The following is a 23,251-nucleotide window of genomic DNA, read 5'->3' as shown; positions in this document are numbered from 1 at the left end:
TAGCGGCCACGTTCGCGGCCCGCCGAACGCCCGAGGATGAGGTGAGAAACGGCTCCCACCCGGCCCGATTGTTTTCGATCGTAAAGATCGAACTTCGACGCACGGGCGAGTGAGAGCATAAGTTGCGATCATAAACGGCGATAATTTTTCGAATTGATTGTCGGAATTGTGTGTGCCTTTGGGTTTTTGTGTGTTTTTTCTCACAGAGCTGTTGCTAATATATTTTCTTCGCCCTGTTAAAGCTCTTCTCTTTGCTGGAACGAATCACTTGGCAAAAGGCCCTTCCATCGACAAAAGAAGAGCTGGAACTGTTTTGTTCGATTCGTCTGCCCTTTTTTCGATATATTGATTTTTATTTATTTTACAATCAAACGCTTCTTCACCACACTACACCATCTCTGCACAACCCCCTTTTTGCACAAGAACCCCTATTCCGACTGCTCTGAGCATTCGCCATGAAAACGGCAAGTGTGCACCCGGCTTGAATATGTAAACCTTTCGCCACCATGAAATGCAGCACCGACTCTCGGTGTGGCGCGCGTAAAGTGAATCATCAACCGGACCGGAAAGATGATTTCATTACCGTGCCAGACAGGCTTGCCCGTCGCTTTCCGCTGTCCCGCGATCGCGGTACGGAAAGAGAGCATGCTTCCCAGTCGCATTTCAATGAGCGGAATCAGTCGGTCAGCCAAACGTGGAGTTGAAGAATCCATTTATTCCCCGGTGGTAATGTGAATTGTCTTGGGATTTTCCCAAAACTAATTCCGAAATTTTAACCACGCATTGGGTATTGAGTAAGCAATGATGAAACTATTTACTTCAGTGAATAACGTTCTAAAGTACTGCTGTATTTAGGTTTTTAAAGTTTCAATAATCTAGTTTACTGACGAACATGTTTACTCTTTTAAAACAAAATAAAAATTATACTGAACTATAAAATTATGCCGTATATTCTGCATATCAAATGCCTCTTTATTCAGAATAAGTGGTATTTTGGTATGCTATATGATCCAGAAAGCTGGACGACCTTGAACATTTATTTGTTTGAATAACTCATAATAAACTATATTTTGCTCGACCCACCCCATTTACATAGGTCTCAGTTTGTTTTTTTATTGCATTTTATAACCTGTTGCTCTCCTTGGGTTGGGTCCGGTGGCAGAGGCGACAGCGGCGCCGGTCTTCACACGGCAGGACCGAGGTTAAAATCCCATCCAGACTGCCTCCCAGTACGTAGGGCTGACTACTTTACTACGGGTAATATCAAGTCATAGTAAACCAGAAATGGCAGGCCAAGACCTCTCAAGTTTGTAGTGCCAAGGAAGAAGAAGAAGACGAAGAATTTGTTCTCATTTTTTCAATCTTGAACTACGTTTGTCGTTTATGATGTTGAGATACGCGCAAGGATGTCGAACCGCCTACCGGTCATACTACGGTGTGAGAAATCTTCTCTATTCAACATAAATGTAGTGACTGACGAAGCTGGGACTTAATTGAACATTTATAATCCTTCTTGAAGCTTCCTCAGAGATATCTAAGCCTCTATCCAGAACCAACGAATTTATCTTAGCCTCATTGGACTGTAAGATACTCAGAAGGATTTTTGGCCGTATGTGTGGAAGGACAATGGAGGAGCCGCAACAATGACGAGCTCTACGAGCTGTACGATGATCTCACCATCTTGCAGCGAATTAGACTAGCCAGGCTCCGGTGGGCTGGTCACGTCATGAGAATGACACCGGACGACACAGCCCGTAAAGTCCTTTTAGGCCGTCCACACGGACAGAGGAGGCGTGGTTGGTCCAAACTGTGATGGTGTAATGGCGTTGATGCGTCCGCCAGAAAGGCCGTGATAATCGTTTGGCAGACGAAGGCGCTGGGCTGTGAGTGATATCGAGGATTGTTGCAGCAGGCTAAGACTGTGGAGCGGTTGCAGCGCCGGATAAGTAAGTAAGTAAAGTATGTGTGGAAGAACGATGTACAAACATCGTGCAGCGAATTAAACTCGCTGTAATGAAAATAGCACTGGACGACCCAACCCGCAAAGTACCTTTAGGCAGTTCACTGGGACAGAAGAGTCCACCAAAATGGCTAGGATATTGTGGCAAATGACTGCGATATAAAGTGAATGCTACCGTGGACTTCTGCATCTCACCAATACCATGGCTGTCTGCTAAGTAAATTCTGTTCTTTACATTTTTTAACAAGAAATTAGCAGTTACTAACAATACAGCCTGGACGTTCCTATGGAATAAAAATATAATTATTCTTCTTCTTCCTTGGCACTACAACCTGGAGTGGTCACGGCCAGACATTTCTGGCTTTCTGTGACTTAATTTTCAGGATATCTGGATAGTCAGCCCTACGTACGGGAAGGCGGTCTGGATGGGATATGAACCCCGGCCCTGTCGTGTTAAGACCGGCCGCCTTTCTAATCCAATCTTAACCTTTTTTGGTACATCCAATATCTTTTTTCCTTTAAATACCTTTTTTACCGTCTTACAAATATAGTATAAATCACATTCTAAACAATTCCTCTTCCTCTTGAGTATCCTTATTCCACTCTCCTTGCTACTACTTTGTATTCAAAGTGCTCGAGCAAGACACTGAACACAGATACGATGGCCATAACACAAAGCTCGAAGGCAACAGTGCCGGGCGAGTCACTAACGTCTTGTAAACAGGTGAGTCAACGGCTTCCATGTGCCAGTGCGGACATTTTTTGCGCCCATTTCCACTGCCCGAACATAATTGCAAGTGGTGAAAAATAGCATCATCTGTTGCATGTCAAACGGCCCGCCAACAAACTAGTCAACAAAGCCTTAGCCATCGTCATCATCATACGACACTAAGTGCAATCACATAGATGCACTTTTCGGGCAAGTTTCATCTTCATTTGCACTCGTTTTTCGGCTCACTTTAGTTTCGGTTTCGGGCACCTCGCAGGGCGTACATACTGGGACACGGCTGTCAGTCAGCGAAAATGCAAGGATTTTATCTTTGCACCAGCTCTTGTGCAATACCGTCTGGCGGCAATGCTATTGCCAAGAGACGATGTGTTCGTCAATTAGCGTAAGATATTTTTGATTGCTGTTTCACGCTGCCCGAGCCTGAGCGTGAACGTGGTGCTGTAAACCGGACACCTCATTACATTAAGCTGTAAACTATCAGTGCACTCGGACGGACATTCATGAGCGACAGGTGAACAGTTTCCTACAACTGCAACAATGCTGCCCACCAGCTCTGCATCCTGGGAGTTTGCTCGTACAAAGTTTAGCTAGCTGCAAATGATCGTGCCTTCTATCTTCAAAAGCAATATTCCACTAAAAACACTATGCTCCGGAGGTTATACGCACCCCGGGAAGAATCGGTATGTCTGCACTCGCGGCAGTACACCTGCACGCCGAACGCAGGGACATACGCACTCGAGCAGTAACACATTCGGAGCAGCGAGCACGAACGCGATAACACACAAGTGTTTCACTCCTGGCCGGCCAGCAGGGCTAATTTGCTTTGCTTATCAACCCCCCAGGTTTAGTGTGGCTTCTCTTCGTGCTGTCCAAAAATCGACACTTGGCAGAGTTTACGCGACTTATCACACCTGTGCGATATCCGACCGTTCACTCTGGGGCAACTGGTTCGCTCGCTGCTGTTTGTGGATGTTTTGTTTTTTCTTCAGTCGCTTGCACCTCTTGATACCACAGCCCACTCTCTCGTCTCTAAAACCCCCCTCAGCGTGTCTGATAAAGCAATGATGATTAAGGGCTCATCGTGTCGCCGCTGCCAGATGGTTTGCGATGGGAAAGACCCTTCAAGTCAATCGATTCCAACCACGGGGTATACTTCTCTCTCCCATTGAGCAGTGGAATTTAATTAGAACAAGAACCTAACGCCGCTTGTGTGTACTGCTCTTCCCAACTACAATATTAAACGTCTCGGCTCGGCAAGTGCAATCCACTTGGAGATGCAACACCGAAGCCACGAGCCCGATGAACTGCAACAGCAACAAAAAATCCTCGCACGAACAGGTGTTTTCAAAGCCACTCCAAATCACCAGCGATAAGGGTTGGCACTGATACGGCGAGCAGCATAGCATAGACAACGCCGAACCACCACTACTCCGCTTATCGCACTGTTGCGAATGTGAACATTTGTTGTTTGCAATGTTTACGCGATGTCTTTCTCATTCGGTACGACGACGAGCCTTCGACGATAATGCATCCACTTCATCTACCCTACCCTAACGCCCTTGGATCAGTAGCGTTCGATTGATGATCGATGAAACATAGAAACCATTAGCCGAAAGATCTCAGCGTAAGTTGACTGGCTGGGAAAAAAGTGTGGAACTTCAATCTACCAGCCGCAGACATCTCGAACGTGCCATTGCTCTCGAGAGATCCTTTCTGACACTGTAACAATCATGCCATCAATAACGAATTTGTCATTCTTCAAGCTATCAACTGTCAGCTGGTTGACCTGTTTCTTGGAAAAAAGGAGCGATAACACTCCACATCTCCTTTCCGAGACGTATCTTCATCTCGCGCATCTGTGTCATTATCAACGGATGACAATTTTAAACAATTTTGAGAACGTTCGTAAATGACTTGATAATTTCTAGCTGGACTCAGGCAGCTGGAATTCAGACTTTGATCCGATTATGCAAGGGTAAGCAAAAGCAATTCAGCTTCAAACGATTTAATTCAACTCGTAGTTAAATATGAAACTTGGCTTGGCTCTACAACCTCGAGAGGTCTCGGCCTGCCATATCTGGCTTCCTGTGACTTGATTTTACCCGTAGTAAAGTAGTCAGCGCTTTCATACGGGAAGGCGGTCTGAATAGGAATCGAACCCCGGCTGTTGCTAGCAGTTAGCCGATAAATGACTATCCGGCTGGAGGTTAAAATCAACTGAAGGAAGCCAAAAATAGCAGGCCGAGACCTTTCGATGATGTAGTGTGAAAGAAGAAGAAGGTTTGTGTTATTCCTACGAATAACAAGTAATCAATCACCACGTTATACAATTCATGTCGTTACCTAAAAAAACAGTTTCCTTGTTTAGTAAAACTCTTTCTACTCTTTTACATAAGAACTTTCCTAAGAATCGTTTAAAACTGGCTGGTCTGGTCTATTGGGGCGGTCCGGTGACCGAAACGATTGCGGCGACGGTCTTCATGCGACCGGACCGGGATTAAAATCCCATCCAGATCGCGTCCCCTCCGACGCAGGGCTGACTACCTTACTACAGGTAAAATCAAGCCATGGAAAGACAGAAATGCCAGGCCGTGACCTTCAAGGTTGTAGTGCCAAGAAAGGAGAGGAAAGTACCACTCAAAAAGACTACCAGCGCTGACGGTTAAGATTTGTTTGAGATAACAAGTTTTACAATAGCCATACTTGTCCAAATAAATTGGTATATAACATATAACTTAAGACATCTTTTCCGCAACCCCGGATTGATGGTAGAAGTTTTTTTTGACACCCGTAATGCCCCAAAGAGTGAAAGCTCTTTGCGAAAAGTCAATTTACCCCACCAAGATACCGATTGCTTGATTTGAAAGGCCCTTGCTCAAACAATCGAGCAGGGTAATTAGGATTATACGCTTGTCATTTGTCATCAATCAATCGTATTTCTGCAGTGCAAAAGAAAAACACGCACACACATCATGCTTCGTTTCATTATTTCATACAAAAATATTTTATTTGCTTTTTTTTTCTTTTGTCACCTTTTTTGTTTTCCTTTTTTCCAGTATCTCACAAACTTGTAGTTGTTTCGTAGATCATCGTTCTGTTCTCATCGCTCGTACCGCTCAATCACAATATTTGTATATAGTTTAACCTTAACACTCCTAAGGTACCTAGTCGATTTTGTAAGTATTACAAAACAAGACGCGCTTACATCGCTATGCTTAATGTCCACTTTGTTACCGCTAAATCCGATGCGTTGTGTTTTTCGAAAACAATCAGCAAATATGTATGTACAAAAAACTAGGTCGCCATTGTTGCCTGCATTTAACCGGTGCGAGCAATCTAACCTATAGTGGCCGAGCCCTTTTGACTCGAGCATGACTTAATGCAGCGCCACCCAGCATGACTCACGGATCATTCTTCGGACCCACTTACGACTTAATATGGCTGTGTTGGTGGTGGTGAAGTGGCCGGAAACCGTCAACTATTTAAGAAAACAAAACTGTACGGACGAGATTTTTCGCAACAAAACTTTCTCCCGCGGGCCCCCTGGCTCAGGGAGTTACCGTTGATGCTGCTGCACCTCGAACGTGATAATAACGACTGAGACGCTAAACGGGAGGCGTTATGGACTACTTTATTTTCGGGACTGGCGCTAAGCTACTAGCACGAATATGACACTCCTCGTGCTTATACTGTCGTCCAGTGGACTTTGACTCGCCAACGACAACACGCCTAGGAACGCGGAACCAGCTGTAACTGTATGTGAGTGCGTTGCATGGTTTGCCACCCTAGCTCTGTCCTACCTTTGTTTGGCAATGGTGTCCTCTATTCTCCTACAAGATATCACCACTGTAGACCTGCTCCTTGTTGACCGTGTTTGCCACTTGCGCGTTATTACATTGTATGGCACTTTTACGTTTGGCTGCCATCCGAAAGCATGAGGATGCGCTTGGTTTGGTTTTGATGTATTTTTCGTTTGTTTGTTTGTTTGCTGGCTATTCTTGACTCTTCTTTCCCTGCAATCATTTATTGTCATTTGGTGAGTTTCAGCAAAATTGTGGCACCTTTTTTGTAGTTGTGAAAGATCTTGCTTGAAGTTTCAATACTTCAAACCTACATTTGTACTCCAGTGTTTACACGCTTACACGTTCATCTCGCAACTATTTTGCTGTGCATTAAGAATTCCTTTTCCTTGCAAATCAGTCAATGCACAATCAGTACCGAGTTTAATATTTAGTTTAAAACAAAAGTGAAACGAAAGACAATGACACACCATCTACGCTTACGCGAATTGACGCCGATGAATCGTCGACCTGAGAGTTTGAACTATCCGTTCAAAAGCACCGACGGCACCGACAAATGCAGACACAAAAACACATAACAAACCTAAATGTCGCTCAGAACCCGGACGAGACATCCAACTGCTTTGCACTGGAACCATCTCAATCCCCCCGAAGCACCGATCGCCCTGTGCAACCGGCTCCTCTCATTCATCCTTCTTCTTGCGTATCTTACCCTCGGTTTGGATCGTTTTCGTCACCATCTCGACACAGTCGGCGATCGATGGCTCGGAACCGTCCTCGCTGTAATCTTCTCCCGCCATCCGGCTGAGCGTTAGGATGTACGAGCACGCGATACGCAGGATCGACAGCTTCGAGAGTTTCTGTGCGTTCGAGTAGGCCGGTATAGCTCGCCGGAGCTTCTCGTACGCGGCCGAGATCGTGTGCACCCGGGTTCGCTCGCGTGCATTCGCCTCGATTCGCCTTTCGCGCGTCATGTTTTTGTAGTTGCGCGTTTGCGAACCGGCACCACCACCGGAAGACTTGCCATGTCCACCACCGGAAGGAATCGATGACTCATGATCCGTGATCGAATCGTTGGTGTCATCGAGCGAAGGAGGTGCACGCGGCTGCACAAATAGAGTGCCTGATGGTGCATGGCTGTGAAGGTGTCCATGTTGCTCCTGCAGCTCCTTCCAGTCGGGAGTACGCTGTGGTGAACGGGATGACGCTCGGGGGTTTGGTCGTGGGGATTGATTTTTTGAGGAGGATGACGAAGAGGCACTCTTTTTAGCCACCAGGGCCAACGGTTGCAGCTGTTCGAGTGGTTTGATACTGACGGCCCGGTGCAATGTCGTGACGGCGGGATGACGCACAAGCAGATCGGCCGGGTTGGGAAACGGAGGCACAAAGGGTGCTGGAAGGGGAACCACAGTGGATCCTTCCAGTGTCATCGATGAAGGCGCCCAGGGACGAAATGGGCTGGTGGCGGTGCGGCATGATGAAACCGGTGAGGTGGCGGCATCGAGCTCTTCGTGATCCTGCTCGTGATGGTGTTGCTGCTGGAGTAGATCTTCGGCGTGCTGCCGTTCTTCGTCGTACCGTTTGCGCTTCTTCAACGGTGCCAACAGCTCCGTCTCCGCCACCACACGCAGCGGTTCCGTGCTCTTACGCTTGTTCTTAACCAACGAGGAAGCCTGCGTCGTTATTGCGGTTGATGATGCAAGCTTTGCTTCGGGGACCGAGTCTTCGGAACTGTTTTCGGGACTGATCAATCCATCGCGCGAGCTCTGATCCAACGACTTCAGATCATCCTCGTGCTCCGAACTGCCCGAGTTGAATCCAGAGTCTCGTTCGAGCGATGCGGACATGGCGGCTCCTGGAGAAAGCGAGAAAAATAGACAAGAAGAAGGGAAAGATTTAGCTACTTTGTTGAACCAACATCTCTTTGTGAATGCAAGGTTAGTAGTGTCTATTTAAGAACATCTCACACAGGTGTGCTTATTCGGCTACCAGCTCTTCGCTAACAGCACCACATTTCATATCCAAACAAACTTCCCAAATGTGAACGGACGTTGCGAACGGGATAGCACAGGTGAGCTGCCATGGTGCGATAAAAATAACCACCACACCGAGTGTTTTAAGAGCCAACCGGAAGTTGTTGTGAGCAATACCGTTTATCCATTCACGATCGCGGTACCGCACAGCAACTCGTTCATGTCCGGAGGGTATAATTGCGCCATTAAGCACGTGTACAGGTTAGCGAACCTTCACCATTCAACGGGCAGAATATGAGTCAAGACAAAGTAATCACTTCCAAATTCCTTGGTTCCAAGCGCTACTGTTGTACGAAATGTGTTCGATGGATTCTGGTATTTAACTCTAAATTTATGACAGCCTGTTGGTGGTGACAAAAACAGATCCGCAAGCATTATTTCCGGAGAGTTATCGTTGTGGGAATCGTTTTTTAAAGACACACACACGCGGTAAGATTTATCGATCGTATCCAGCCGTTTGATTGTGGATGATTTTACTTTTACCCCCATTTCCATTTTCCAAACACACGCGCCCCTATCCACAAACGGCGCCAAAAATTAATTAAACTGATGACACATTTTTTTCGCACGAGCATCTTAGAAAGTTTAGCCCAAAAAAATAGCCCATCACCTATTAAACAGATTAGCTCTGAAAAATCGCCATGGTCATATGGTGAACAGCAAAAGAAAAAAAACAACTAGCCAAGATTTAAGCTTGTCCAGACCGATTCGGTCCTAATCTGAGGCGGATCCGATGCGCCAAACAGTTAAGGCCAGAGTGTTAAGCGCCAATGCGCAAGCAATACGGCGTTTCACCATCACCGGCGCTACCCATCTCTAATTAGTCTTTTAAGTCGGTGCGACAGCGAGCGCCGTCCGGCTGTGCTGTGCGGTCAAGCGGTGGAAGTCCGCTCCGGGTGCTGCAACGTTAGCTTCTAAGTATAATTTATGTTTGTTTATGTTTTCTTTATAGCCGGCCGCTTCAACCGTCCGGTTCCAACACCTCGCGTCCCGCACCGCAGCCAAGCCAGGGCATATTGTTTTAGGCGCACAGCTGTCAATGGAGCTAGAAATTGTCATTCGCACCAAAGCGCCATAAAAGACACAGCATGAAATTTCGACGATATCGTTCGCGGCGGCGACACACGCAAAACACAGCGCAAAGCATCCGTTTCGGTTCACCTGCGCGAGAACGACGGGCAAGGAACGGGACAATGGGAGGAAGCAAGATGGCGTCACGCAAATTTATGCAAATGAAGCCACCACCAACAACAGTAGATCGGCGAGAAAAAGACGCCTCTCTTTGTGGCCGAAGCCAACAAACGCCAAACGATCGCCAGGAATGCAGTCTCGTGAAGATCGTTGGCCGGAGATAAGCGAAACCAATCATAACGCACGCATACCAACAACGATCCATATGGCCGGTTGATGACAAATTCGTTGAATAAAAACCGCAGACGCATCATCATCAAACGATCAAACGGTGGTACGGGAACTCGTTCGTAATCTTGAGAACCCATCAAGATACCGGACCAGCTGTATTTTCGCTGAACACATCATTCTTTAAGCATTGCCTCCATTACTCGTACCCGTACTGAGCCGAGTCTTCGATTTCCCACAAAGGCCACTTCCTTCCTGTTCACGTACAATTCGAGGCGAGACGAGACGAGGCAAGGGCAAACCCGGGGGGACTGCCGCTTCGATTGAATTATGTGTAAGTAATTAATTTTCATCAGTAACCACATCTGATAGTCATGCCAGCCAACGCCAACACCTCGTCGCACGATGAAGTTATTAATAAGACACGGTCGAGACAGCCGAGGCGCAGTCGCAGCGCCACCAATGCGCCATGCACCACCACCATCACGGGGAACGCCATCGGAACGCGTATCGCATACAGTCCAAATTGCAATCTGCGCGTTTGGGAGGACGACGTTTACACGAGTGCATATAAATTACCCTCGGGCTTAAACAACAAACAGCACCGGCTGTCACACATACCGCGTGTCGCTGTGTGTTTACGGAGTTGTTGTGTGGCCACCGCTATTAACAGCTGGCCGGGCTTCACGGCGCAGAGACCACTTGAGGCTTCGCGGCACAATACAAACCCCCACCCGGCACTGCAACGATGACACATCATCGCCGGGGAGGTGTCCACTTAAAGGAGTAAATCCCTTTTGTAGCGTACGCGAATAAATTGCATTCGCCTTCCGTCTGCCCTTTGACACTGCTCCATTGCATTGCTTTTGGTTCGCGTGTGTGCTGAACGGCGGTGTGGGGCTTTACAGCAGTTTGCTGTAAATTAACTTGTGAATGTTAATCATTATATAAACAAGCAGGGTGGGATCACCTGGCCAATCTCCGTAGTGACCCGACGCGATCCAGTCGGAAGCCATCTGATGTATGAACAATCTCGGAAAGCCCTACTCCGCGGATTACTATCAGCATTCCAAATGTGATGTATATGATGCAGTGGCGTTGTTACTTTCTTGCGTAAACTAGAATAATCAACTCTACAGCAAATCACACACATCAGCCGACAACGACAGTCTTTGCCTGGTCAGCCAAGAACTCGTGGACTGGGTTGTGGCGCTTAGTTTATAATTTCTGTACGTGCATGCTGTCAACCGGATTCCACCGTTCTGTCTACGGCAAGAGTCCATCCTCATATACACAAATCCGGCACTCCCTTACACATCCAACAGCCTCCTTGCACCGTGGTCATCGAATACTCCTTAGAAGGCAACGTCCTCAGCGGGGAGAGCAGTCTGCAAGGAATATAAAATTCCGCTCACCCCAAAAACCCCCCAAAATCTCCGGTCGCCGGTCGCCCGTGTATCATTTTGCGGCAAAAGTTATTGTTCTATATCGCGCTAACCGACCGGCGCCAGATTGTGCCGGGATTGTCTCGCACGGTTCGCGTTCCGGCCGGCGTGTGGTGGTGGATTATTCTTGCCATTAGTTTGCCAAAAGACAATCGAACCATCTGGCGCTTGGCAGTGGCGTTACCATGGCGACACACGCTGGATGCACGCTGTTCGATGGTTTCGTTGTCGTGCCCTCCCTTAAAAGGACCGGGGGCGTTCCAGGGTTTCGCGACCGAACGAACTAGCGGGCGAAGAGCGAAGTACCTATTATCACAAAAAAGCATCTGCAAAATGCGAAACTTTTGCAAAACTTTGCCAGTGTATGGCGCGTCTGAACTTGAAAATGACTGCAAATGCTGCAGTCGCCCACTTTTCGCCAAACATTCCGTGACACCCACCGAAAAATAAAAACTCATCCCCCGAATCAAGCGAGCGGTTCCTTCGGTCCCTGCCCCAAACCGGCCCCATTTCTCCCGTCCGTCGCCCCGGCGGCACGGTGGGTCGGGTCGGATTTCGGAGTTCATAAATAATCGCCGAATGTTGTCGTCTGCTACAATGGCTTTCCCGTCGCGTTGCAGTGGACCCAACCGCGGATGCCCACTCGTCACCATCGCACCAAATCAGCGCCTGGAAACCGGCGACTGCACTTATTTTGCATTCATTCTCGGTCGTCGTCATCCTCCGGTCGTCGTCGTCGTCTAGATAATGATCAACACTTTCGTACGTTTGCATCGCAACCTTTCTGCTCGTTCGTTATTGTATTAAAAACCGAAACGCATGCAGCCAACGCTCAAACTTCTTCCCATGCCAGTACGGAAGGAGAACTCAAAAATTTTGCCACACCAAAAAATCAGCTCAGCGATGTTGGTGCCAACCAAAAAAACACACTGGGTAGAAATGAAAAGAAAGAATGTGTTGCTTTACCCGGCATCGTCCTTTGGTCCACCCGAGGACTCGAAGACTGAGCACCATATAAAAAATATATACATTTAACATTAAAAAAGGCGTATACTATACGAGGACATCAGACGTGGATAGAGTTGATAGAACGCGGGGAAAGCCATTTGTGTCGCATTTTTACGCCATTTTTATGTGGCGCTTCCTTCTCGTGGTACTGTCAAATCCATTACCAAGCACTAGATCACTCGTTGTCACACATTTCTCCACCCTTCACCTCCTATTAATTAGAAAATGGCGATGCGACGAGGGCAGCAATCATCGTCCCTATAGGAGTGAACAGACTAGAAGAAGTATTGACCAGCGACCGTTGAATCTCGCTGTGATCCGAATGTCCTCTGCTAGTTGATTCCATTAATTCCTTCCGGTTCCTAATTAGCTGCCACTAAGTTCCCTCCGTCACGGGAACATAAAGGGGCTCTCAGTCAGCGTTGTCTCGGTCTGGTTTTGAAAAGCATGGCAAACCTACACGAAAGGGCTAACGGCGTGAACATTCCATCTCATCCCGGTGTTGTTGCCTAACGATTCGTACCCAACTCTCTTGACGCCCCGAGAACATCTGGCATGTTCTCGTTCGGAACATGGTACAAGCATCATGGGGTGTGACGTTTACCGACCGTTGTCGATTTGATTTGATGAGAAACAGTGATGAGCGCTTTCGTAAATCGCTCTCGATTCGCGTTCGAACAATGTTTTTCTCCCCCTGTTGCGATGTTGTCTTGATCAGTAAATATTCAATTTCATCCCTTTGATTGTTTTGCACAATTAGCCTCTCCCTCTCCCCGGCTCAGCTCCGATGCACGTGCCTCGTTATGCAATAGGTGTTCGAGGGCGGCGACACCGATGGGTCGTGCAGGAAACCCCGGAAGCACTGCATATCGATCAACACGATCGACACACTATCGCGTAACGCACATAACGCCGCACGTTACGGCGCGGTTCATCCTTCCCGTTTGAACACCGCGATCTGCACCGAAACGCAGTAGGTCACGTCGCCACGACCTCGTTCCCGGCCCGGCAAGTCTCAAGCAATTACGGGTGAAAATTGCATCATGTTAATAAATTGACAGTAATTTATTCCGCGCACCCTTCGCTCGACCGGACCGTGCGTTGTGCTGTAAAGCGTATATTTTTGCGTACGCCCGGTGCAATGTGCAATAACGGAATTGGAAATGGTTCGGAGTCGGTTCAAATCGGTTTCATGTGTGAGTGTGTGTGTGATTGGTATGTTTCGTCCAGGAGAAGGAAACACAAAAGCAAACGAGAGTAGCAAAACCTGCCAGCACGATCTTTACCGAGCAACAGGGGTACGGGGTGTTTGTTTTACAATGCAAATTGCACTCCAATGATGCCATGTGTACCAAAACCCTTGCCGGGGAGGCGCTTACCATTTCAGCGAACCAGCTCGATTTTAATGGTGGTCCGGTGGCGTTACACATCATGTTCGAGCTTCAATTCTAACAACATCTCTCTTGCACTCGATCCATCCAAATGGGACGGCAGAAAATCCCGACGTTGAAATACGGCCGAGCCGAGTATTTAGTCGTCAGTAAACAAGGCTCCGATTGTTTGGCGCCTCTCCGTGGACGCTTAGCATATTCAAGTTAATCCACTCTCGCTTAAAGAATTCTGCCTCTCCACCGAGCTGCGCGTGTTATTGTTTATTGCTTCGGAGTGTGATGCTAGCGGGGCGCCTCTTCTACAGGCACGAAACAGGGGATGATCATTATGTCAAACAAAGCACATCGAGCCCATCATCGCGCTCGTACGCTATAGCAAGCGATGTAAACGATCAATATATTGCTGCATTTTCATCGATCAGATCAAATTCGCGCACGGTCACTAAATTTGGCTAATCGAGGCCCGAAGCAGTGGGCAAACACTACCTACCGTGTATCATCAGCACGCATAACACTCTTGGCCATTATGCTGGCCGGTCAGTTTCCAGTTCCAGTAGGCTAAATAAACTGCCAATTTGTTTGCGTATTTATATTTACTTAATCGGCTTCCTGCGTGCCGGAGAGCAAGCCGTTGAAGTTTGCAGCGAAAGATGTAATAAGGCAGAAGGAGGGTAGCGTATTGGATTGCAGGATCATTGCACCGACCGCCAAAGGGAACGAGCAGCACGGAAAGGGAGTGTGGCAACTGAGAAAATAAATTGTAACTTAACGCCCCGTTTCCCATTCCGATCGATCCCATCGAACGTGCACGAGACGCCATATGTTACTGCAGTTGGGCCAGGGTACCGCGGGAAGGAGAAGGCTCGCGGACCCTGTGCAAGTGCAAGCCGGAAAAAGATTGCCCGTTGACAGGCGACCGGGGAGACAGGCGAGCCGAGCGAGTGCTGCACAGCAGCCAATGTGTACGCAAACGATTTGCTGGGTAAACGGTACTGGTGGGAAGGTTTCGGTTCAACATTCGTTACATTGAACTGTGCGCTTACTCCCTGGTTCCCTTCCACCGGGCACTATGGGAAGGGATGGCAGTGCGAGACGAGGGAATCTAGATGGAAACATTACGTCGCGATGCTCTGGCGCCATCTGTGCTGTCGTTTCGTGGAGCCAGCGCTCCCAACAACCGACGCTGGGCGAGCGATTTACACACGAAACGTGAGCGATGAGGAAACGACGATACCGATGATATCCCTCCCTAAAATCCTATTTCCAGAACCGTGATTGCGATTTCGATGCGCTGCTCGTGCTGACCCGTTACTTCTCGGAAGATGCCGGTTCGTTCGCTCCTCAGGACACCGAAAGGATGCGACGCCGAAGGACCGTGTCTTGAAGACGCCTTGGGTTTTTTCGGGTTTCCTTCTGTTCTGTTCTGTTCCGATCTATCCAGATCTGCTGTTGGGCTTTGGCTTGCTTGTTGGCACCAGTGAACCTTCCCTGCTGGTATCCACACTATTGTAGGGGTTAAATTTAATTTGCGGAACCGTGCTACACTCATTCGAATGCAGATCTATATGTGCGATTGATTACGTTCCGGAGTAGTTTGCAGAGGAACTCGAAAGCTCCCAAAAGCACACACACACACACACACACACACACGACGATTTCACCCTGCCGTTTCCGAAAATGGGGAAGACACAAAAAGGGCACAGTAAAACCTGAACCACTGCTGACCGCGACCAGCTTGTGGTCCCGAAAATGGCAAAGTGTCTACACTCCTGGTTTTGGCGGTTTTTTTCTTCTTATTTTGCTCACCTTTTGCATTCTGTGGCTTTTGGCGACGCATCTTCGTTGTCCTGTAGTGATCTCCCCAGGGGAAACGGTCGAACCTGACCGAAAATAAAGAAGCATCCCTTAGGCAGCTCCACGCCGCTCGACGATTCTACCGAAAACTGCTATCGCTAGCTTTTATCTTACTGTTTTGCCGACCCGGGGAGAAGATTGGCGCCTTAAAACCGGCACCGAAAAAGGATGCAGTTTGGTTCAGCCATGGATCGCATTGAGCAGACAAAAAATCGACCCTTTACAACATCCTTCCGGCTTGGGGTTTAAAGTATGGCGTAAATTTCGGTCTCTGCTTCAGTTGTTATTAATTCGCTGCGGTCAAACATTGCTCCACCGACTCAATTCAGGCCATTTTCATGTGCAACAATGTGGTGCTCTAATGATCTCATGAGCATCACATCTGGAAAACTTCTCACCCAGACAACCTCACCTATCTTCAAACACTTTATCGATTTTTACTCAAATCCCTGCAACGAGTATCTCGCAAATAGAACACCTTCACCACTTCCGTCTAATTTAACACGGACAAACGATGTGGAACAAACAATTAACCACAGTAAATGGAAAATGGGTACACGCGTGGTAGCTGTGGGAGATATAACATTTACTGGCGAATCAAATAATCATCCTGCTTCAGAGAAGATTTAGGGTCGATCGTAAAAAACATGCAGCGTTTCGGTTTTCGCTGCAAACCCTTTTGCTAGCGTTTTTGCAAAACCAAACCCATGATCCATAATGGAGTCGTAAAGGTTTTAATAGCTTCGAAGGTAATCAGTGGCCCGTTTTCCACAACGAACAATCTTACAGACGACATTCGCTCCACCTTTACTCCAACGGCCAACGAGAGAAGAAGATTTCGTGAGCGAATCTCAGTCCCCTTCAGGCCATATTCTAATTAACCCTCGCGCTGGTAAAAGAAGACGAACCGGAACGTCTTGCAAACACTCACGCCGCGACACACCATAAATTATGTCCGCGTATAGAATTGTGCCACCTGCGCACCGCACCACGGCTTACGAGGTTTCGTTAACAAACACTTTACGCATCTGTTCCTGTGACGGAACCGTTCTGGTCTCTGTCGGCGATTATTATGTCGGCGCCTGACGACATTCTAGCCATAAAATGCACATGTGCACGGGACACGATCGAATGGTATAAATGGAAAACCAAGACCGACCCCACACCTCAAATCTCGCGCCGAGTCGGTTGGTTGGGTTTCCTGTAGTAAGGCGCAAGCAAATTAGATGAACTTATTTATCATCCATCTTGAGCGCCGGCTGCCGGCTGCAGAGGTGAATGCTTTCATTCGGGAGGAATACCATTCAGGCTGGTAAGACTATCAAAACATTTCTACGAAAGATGGATAGACTGCTTCGGTATGGGGGCCATTTTCTCCCACTCATGTGACTTTGGCGTTCGAAAACATTTCGGTGCACGAACAAACGCGGCAATAAAATCTCTCATTCTCTAAGACGCTCCTGTCACAGCGCTGGGTCCAGCGCAGGGTGCATGGAGCAGCGATGGTAGCGCGAGGGGAGAAATATTTTCACCGGAAAACTCAAACAACACGACCCTCGGTGTCCGATTGTCGGTGGACATTCCAACGTTGTCAAAACTAGTGGATCGAGTAGGAAAATCCGCCCTACACCTACGAACATTCGGAGAGTTGTCCCACTTGACAGATGGCGTTCCTGAGGACGATCCATCAAGCGGTTTTCCCCCCCCCTAACACGACCGCACTAAGGATCACTATCAAACATGTGATTTAATTCCACGCCGAAACTGTTCGCGGCACATCTCGGGCACCCGGGGTGTGCCGTGTTGAAGAGTTTATAAACAAAGCCATCGGTGACAAGTTCCTTTCGGTAGTGGCGACATCTTCATCGTCCGGATGGGCAAATAAATCCCTCGTGACCAGATCTATACAATTCGAGGAAACTTTGCTGGTGACATAATGACAAATTGTAGTCGACGGTGGATCGTACAAGCCCGGACACGGTTACTACACCCGCACGGCCTCCGGATTGGAAAGGAAAGTATGTGGCCAAAATCTTTTGATTCGTTAAGGTTTGCCCTCTGACAGAGGCAAACATGCCGAACGCTATTACCTAACCCAGGTTTAGATAATCGTTTTTGATTTATACACCGGCTCTGGAGGAGCAACAGCTTGGGTCAGCGTTGGCGCCCTGGCGTATTGAGACGCGATCTTTCATCCTCCGTCGGAAGACTGATCTTATGATGCAGAACGACATTCTTTGGGACTTGCTCCACATTCTTGGTTAGCTTCTACTTTCAACAGTGAAGAGCTGTCATCCACCATGGATTAAGTGAGTAGTTAATTATTTAGACAACTAAGCCAAACCCAAATAAGGCTTCTCATCAGAATCATCCAAAACAGCCACAATGTCTTACTTGTTATCGGAACACTAGGTCAAAGCTTCATCACCCCTGAGCTTATTCCGATCAAGCATTACATTCCATCCATTCGACTACTTAGAAAACCACTTCCAGCGTGACGTCAGTCGCGCTATTGATATGTATCGTTTTCTGCTTTGGATTTTTTCTTGTTGATTCGCCGTTGTGCTCCAACTTCCAGAAAAGATCGCACCGGATGCCATCTCGCAGCGTAACACACAACGCGTACGCTTTGTCTCGGGAATTAGAATCCCACCCGGATGGGCGAACAGCAACTCATCCATCTCACGTCCAGATGGCGACGATGACAACCGCCGGTTCCCGTCCATCGCATACTCTCCATGCAAAGGAGGGATTATCGTGTGCGAATCGTAGTCCAGTCCGTCCAGCGCGCGCGCTCCCCTAGGGGCATTGCGAACGGCGAGAAGGAGAGTGTTCCGACGAAGTGGCTCAGTGCTGGGAAATGTGCAAACAAATGATAAGCGAACCAGCGTTGTTTGAACATCTGGACGGGATCGAGCGGATGAAGCACGTGTGCATAGAAGGTCACTTACGGACGCATGGGTAGTGTGACAACGGGAGGTGTTTTTTTTTGTGTATGTGCGTCTGAAATGGTTACATCGACATCGACGGCATCGATGGAATTAAACAGCCGTCGGGTCGCAATATAAGCTCGCTACACGTAGACTGGTTATTGTGTGATTTAACATTGCAGGCGACAGTTCCACGAAATCGAACACCTTGAGGATATTTTTAGGAACCATCGGAAACTTCGTGTCGTTAACTTACATAGATCTTGGGTAAACAAACCACCGAAATGACTTATATGTGCACACAAATTAGCGCAGCCCTAATGCCCGTACCTTTACGGTTCGTTATATGCTTAAAAACTTCGTTTAACTGGGCGTGAGAAAAAGTGTATTTCCTTATTTCGATGCTTGTCCAGAACGATCATCCCACCGAGACATACCATTCATCTTGGATGAGCCATTCCCATTCTCCCGAGTTCTGTGGAAGGATGCTTCAAAACAGCAACCAACCCATAATTTCATTTATAGCTCCTAACTGCAACGTTTTCAGTATAAAAACTCAAGACACCCGATCCACGCTCTCTGCTTCTTATTAGCAGTTCCATTTTGGCACTCTCCATTTCACATCTGTGTGTCCGCGGTCTAGATCATAAGCCGCCCTTTGCCGACCGGCCCATATTTCGGGACGTAACCCCCGGGTCTCTAATTATATACCGTCGTCTCGGATTTGCACACTAACACACACACACACACGTTCAGCACTGTCTGATGTGTGCCACCCATTCATAAGAATGGCGTTTCTAGTCAACTGCGACTGGTGTTGCACCTTCCAAGAATACTGCCCTACCCATCGCCCAGCTTTCCATCATCTCCAGCTAAATCGTTTCGATCAGAACGGTTCCGAGGGTCATCCCCATGCGGCGGGCGGCTAACTCGGAAGGATAAAAAGCATATACACACAAAGCATCAAATCAGGATGTGTTCTTGATGGGATTCGTTCTCGGAATCGGCGGACGCAAACCAAATTAATTACGCGCGCAGTGCAGCCGCCAACATCCGGTCTATAGATATATATAAACACACTTTTGGGGATGGATGTACCCTCACGCAACTAGGGGCGTCTGTACGGAGAACAGTATTGCCACATTACTAATTACACGAGACCCACACACGCACTCTCACCCAAAGCACAATTGCCAAAAGGGTTGATAAACAGCAACCCTTCCCAATGTTACTGCAAAACTAATTACTCTTTGATGTACGCATCCGGTGTTGTCCTGTCGGCTTAGACAGCCGACACTAACACCTTCAGCTTAGGGCACCGGGCATCGGGCAGCTTCTACCGACTCTAATTAAATGCAACCGCCACGTCCACGATCGTGCTGGCGCATGATCATCAAATGTCATACACTCGCTTGTCATCTTGATGAACAGATTTCTTCTCCATCACCACAGACACGTATAGGTTGCGCGTTCGCGCTTCCCAGTGTGTACTCCGGGGAGACCGGTAGCTTCCTTCGTCGCCATCAATTGTCGGACGAGGCAAACTTCGGTCCAGCTGCAAGCGATTTGCGCGGATTGAGTGATTTATGAATGAGCCTGCGTGAGGTGTGGACACACGCGAGCCGCACTTTTCCAACATTCCAAAGTACTGCGTCTGCCCTAATCCTTCCTTCCTTCCCAACGCAACGAGCACTCACACCCGCCACCGTTCAATTTCACTGGAGTTGCGGGCGAATGTGGTTCTCCAATTAAAATCTCCGAGCGCAAAAGGCGCCACTAATAAATGACATAATTACAACGTACAGCTCGGTTCTCCCGCCAGTAGCCAGTGCTGCGCCGTCTCCAACGCTGCCTTTAGGGTGGCAATTACTAACCATCAGGGGGCGGGAACTGTGAATGGGGTGTAGGACATTGGTTACTTATGTCCTCCCTCTGATGACTCCCTCAAATGAATCTCTCTCTCGCTCTCAGTGTAGAATTTGACGCCGGGGAAAAGGAGCGCAAGATGAGTGAAACTTGTGGCAGCTGTCGTGAGCAGGCGTTTAATTGCTTCCGCTCAATCCGGCCACAGATAAATAAAGGCACCCATTGCGTTGTCGCTCTGCCCCAAAACGAGAGGTGGACATTGAAGCCACCACCATCCAAGCAAAGAATAGAATACTCTTCCCGTTAGTTGATTTCCAGCTTCAAGATCGATGATCTTCCAACTTACCTTTCATAAGGATCGCTGACAGTTCGACTGCACTTAACTTTGGATACATCTTCGCCAAGGTGCTCATCGCGTCGGACCACATTTGAAGCGTAAGAAGTTTCACCGCGCTCGCCTGGCTATGGCAGCTGCCCTTGACTGTTCTGTGCCACCTACTGATGGTCACTTCTTCCGTGCAACTATGTTGCACCGCCGTTGCTCTTGCTGCGAAAACTTCCCCTTTCCCGTGGCTTGGTTCCTTCACTATCTATCCCGCCCTCGTAGCTGGTGCGATGCTTTTTTTTCGCCTTCAAACGATCCCCGTCAATTCCCTTATGTCACAGCACTTGAGCAGCGCGATAGCGTCGATGTTGGTTCCGTTGACGTCGTTAGATTTTTCCTTAGCTAGCTATCTGTCGTTGTTTGCTTATCGCCTGCTTTATTTTTATCTCTTCTCCTTCTTCCCTTGGCTGAGCTGTATCGCTTATTCTTCTTCCTTCCCGCTCAAAAACTCCGGCTCACATATTCACAAACATACACACACACATACCCGGAGAGGGAACAGGTTTGATGCCCATAAAACGTAAGGCAAGTCACCATGGATCACCAACAACTACTTTTGCACCGATTTTTTGCTTTTGCCCAATTCCTACCGGAAGTATGAGCGGTCGACAAAATCTTCCACAATGCACTCCCGCACTCACAAAGTAAGTCAAGTAAGAAACGCACCGGCACGTTCTTACAGCATGAGGGATGATTCAGAGTAGCAAACACTTTATACGGGTTGTTTTACGCTTTTGCCCATAAAAAGGCACGAGAGGTTTGTGTTGCTAATGGCAGATATCCTTTCACCGTTTCGTGATGTTCCGCTCACACTAACTATCCTTTATATCCGTTCGAAAGACGATCGGCGATGGGTAATGTTGATCGTCAGCAGGAAATGCACACTTAACACTCAACTCTTTTCGTTTCTGCGTTCAAATAACGAATAACTTCACGAAGATACATTCACAGAAATAACGACGACTAGCGTACACAATATCTGCGGTTCGTGCACATCCGTAACTTGTTTCGTACGTTTCCGTTTTTCGATGGGAAGTGCTGTTCCGGTGTTCTTTTTCCACTAAACAGCTAAATACTCCTAAGTACAACTCACGATCAGAACGATTCTCACATGACCCACGGACGAACTATCGCGTACTATCTTTCTCTAAATCGTTAGCGACCAAGCACGTTCCTGCGCTTGCGACCGGCCGACACGAAAGCATAAATTGAACTGCAACATCAACAACATTGTGAATGGGTACGAGCTAGCGTTGAGATGCTGCGGGATATTTTCAAGTGCAGGGTTCGCATGGCCAACCATAGTGGATTGGCGCGTATTCACATTTTTTTATATTTTTTTGCTTAATTTATCAATATTACCAGGTACAATCTATTATTCAGTACTATAATATTAATTAATATTACAGGACGCAATAAGCACAATATAAAATTAATATGGTACGTTGTTGAAGTTATGTGTCATTTATTCAGTACTTAAAGAGATTTATATAATTAATAAGACACGAGAATGATATAAGCGTTGATTGCGGATTTTCTCTCGACAGCTCGAATCCTGGCAAAATCGTCTCTTCATGCGAAGGAATGGATATCCAGCTACGCGTTTGATGATATAAAGCAAGCCATTAATGGCAAGCCAAGACCATTTCTCGAGGCTCTAGAGCGTAAACATATGATGATAAGTATTATGCCATTTCAACATTGCTTTGTTTTTATATTCTATATGCTCTATACAACGAAAAATCTTTTGACATTATTTAATTGTTTATTTTTTATTGTTTGTTTTTAGTACTTGCTATAAAAATATAATATGTGCTACATTTTTCCGTCTGGGAGGCCTGGTGGTAGTGGTGACAGTAGTGCTGGTCTTGCCGGGAAACTGCAGGTTCGCGTTTCTAATCTCATCCAAACTCTCCCATAGTGAGGTCTTTAGGCTAAGAAGAAAAAGAAGAAGAAGCAGATTTCAGCATATAGATAATATTAGTTTATGTTGAAAATGCAGAGAAAGAATTATTTAAGGTTGTGATATATGTTCAGAAACCTAAAACGGAAACACAATTTTCTTCTTTGGCACTACAACCTCAAAAAGTGTCAACCTGCCATTTCTGGCTTTCGGTGACTTGATTTTACCCGTAGCTGGATAGATAAAATTTTACGCACAAAAAATCCTCCCTAGTTTGATGATGATCCTACCAACCCTGCAAGAGAGAAACCGATTACTCACAGCACCGCTGCGGCTCTCTTAACGCAACAACAGTTCTCGCTCTCTCTCGCTCTCCCCGGCTCGATTCGGAGAGTTCACTTGCACTTGCCGGGTGCATTCGCACGTCCTTAGCTCGCTCATTCGTACTCGACGCTTGCCTGCACTTGCTACTTTGTTTGTGGCCGCACATTCGCCGGTTCGGGAAAAACTCTCCCCCTTGTCTCGCCGGCGGACCGGCACAGCAGCTCAGGTGCAGCAGAGCGCCATCAGCATGCACAGCAAGGGGT

At 47.5% G+C, this 23,251-nt stretch overlaps 1 protein-coding gene across 1 annotated transcript; it reads right to left on the bottom strand.

The window, feature by feature from the left end:
* Positions 1-5,666: 5,666 nt before the first annotated feature.
* Positions 5,667-21,989, bottom strand: LOC118512660. The gene is made up of 2 exons (XM_036057409.1): positions 20,723-21,989; positions 5,667-8,345 (listed from the first exon to the last, which is right to left on the bottom strand). The coding sequence occupies exons 1-2, from the start codon at positions 20,802-20,804 to the stop codon at positions 7,174-7,176; spliced, it is 1,254 nt and encodes a 417-aa protein (XP_035913302.1). The 5' UTR covers positions 20,805-21,989; the 3' UTR covers positions 5,667-7,173.
* Positions 21,990-23,251: the final 1,262 nt, after the last annotated feature.

Source organism: Anopheles stephensi, chromosome 3 (genome assembly GCF_013141755.1).
Source record: "Anopheles stephensi strain Indian chromosome 3, UCI_ANSTEP_V1.0, whole genome shotgun sequence".
Taxonomy (NCBI): domain Eukaryota; kingdom Metazoa; phylum Arthropoda; class Insecta; order Diptera; family Culicidae; genus Anopheles; species Anopheles stephensi.
The sequence above is the reverse complement of the archived record's forward strand: the minus strand, read 5'-3'. Positions and strand labels throughout refer to the sequence as shown.

Excerpts from the sequence above, each read along its gene's own strand:
- LOC118512660 (XM_036057409.1), bottom strand. The coding sequence starts at position 20,804 with ATGTGGTCCGACGCGATGAGCACCTTGGCGAAGATGTATCCAAAGTTA. Across the intron at positions 8,346-20,722 it reads GTCAGCGATCCTTATGAAAG|GAGCCGCCATGTCCGCATCG; the intron begins GTAAGTTGGAAG and ends CGCTTTCTCCAG.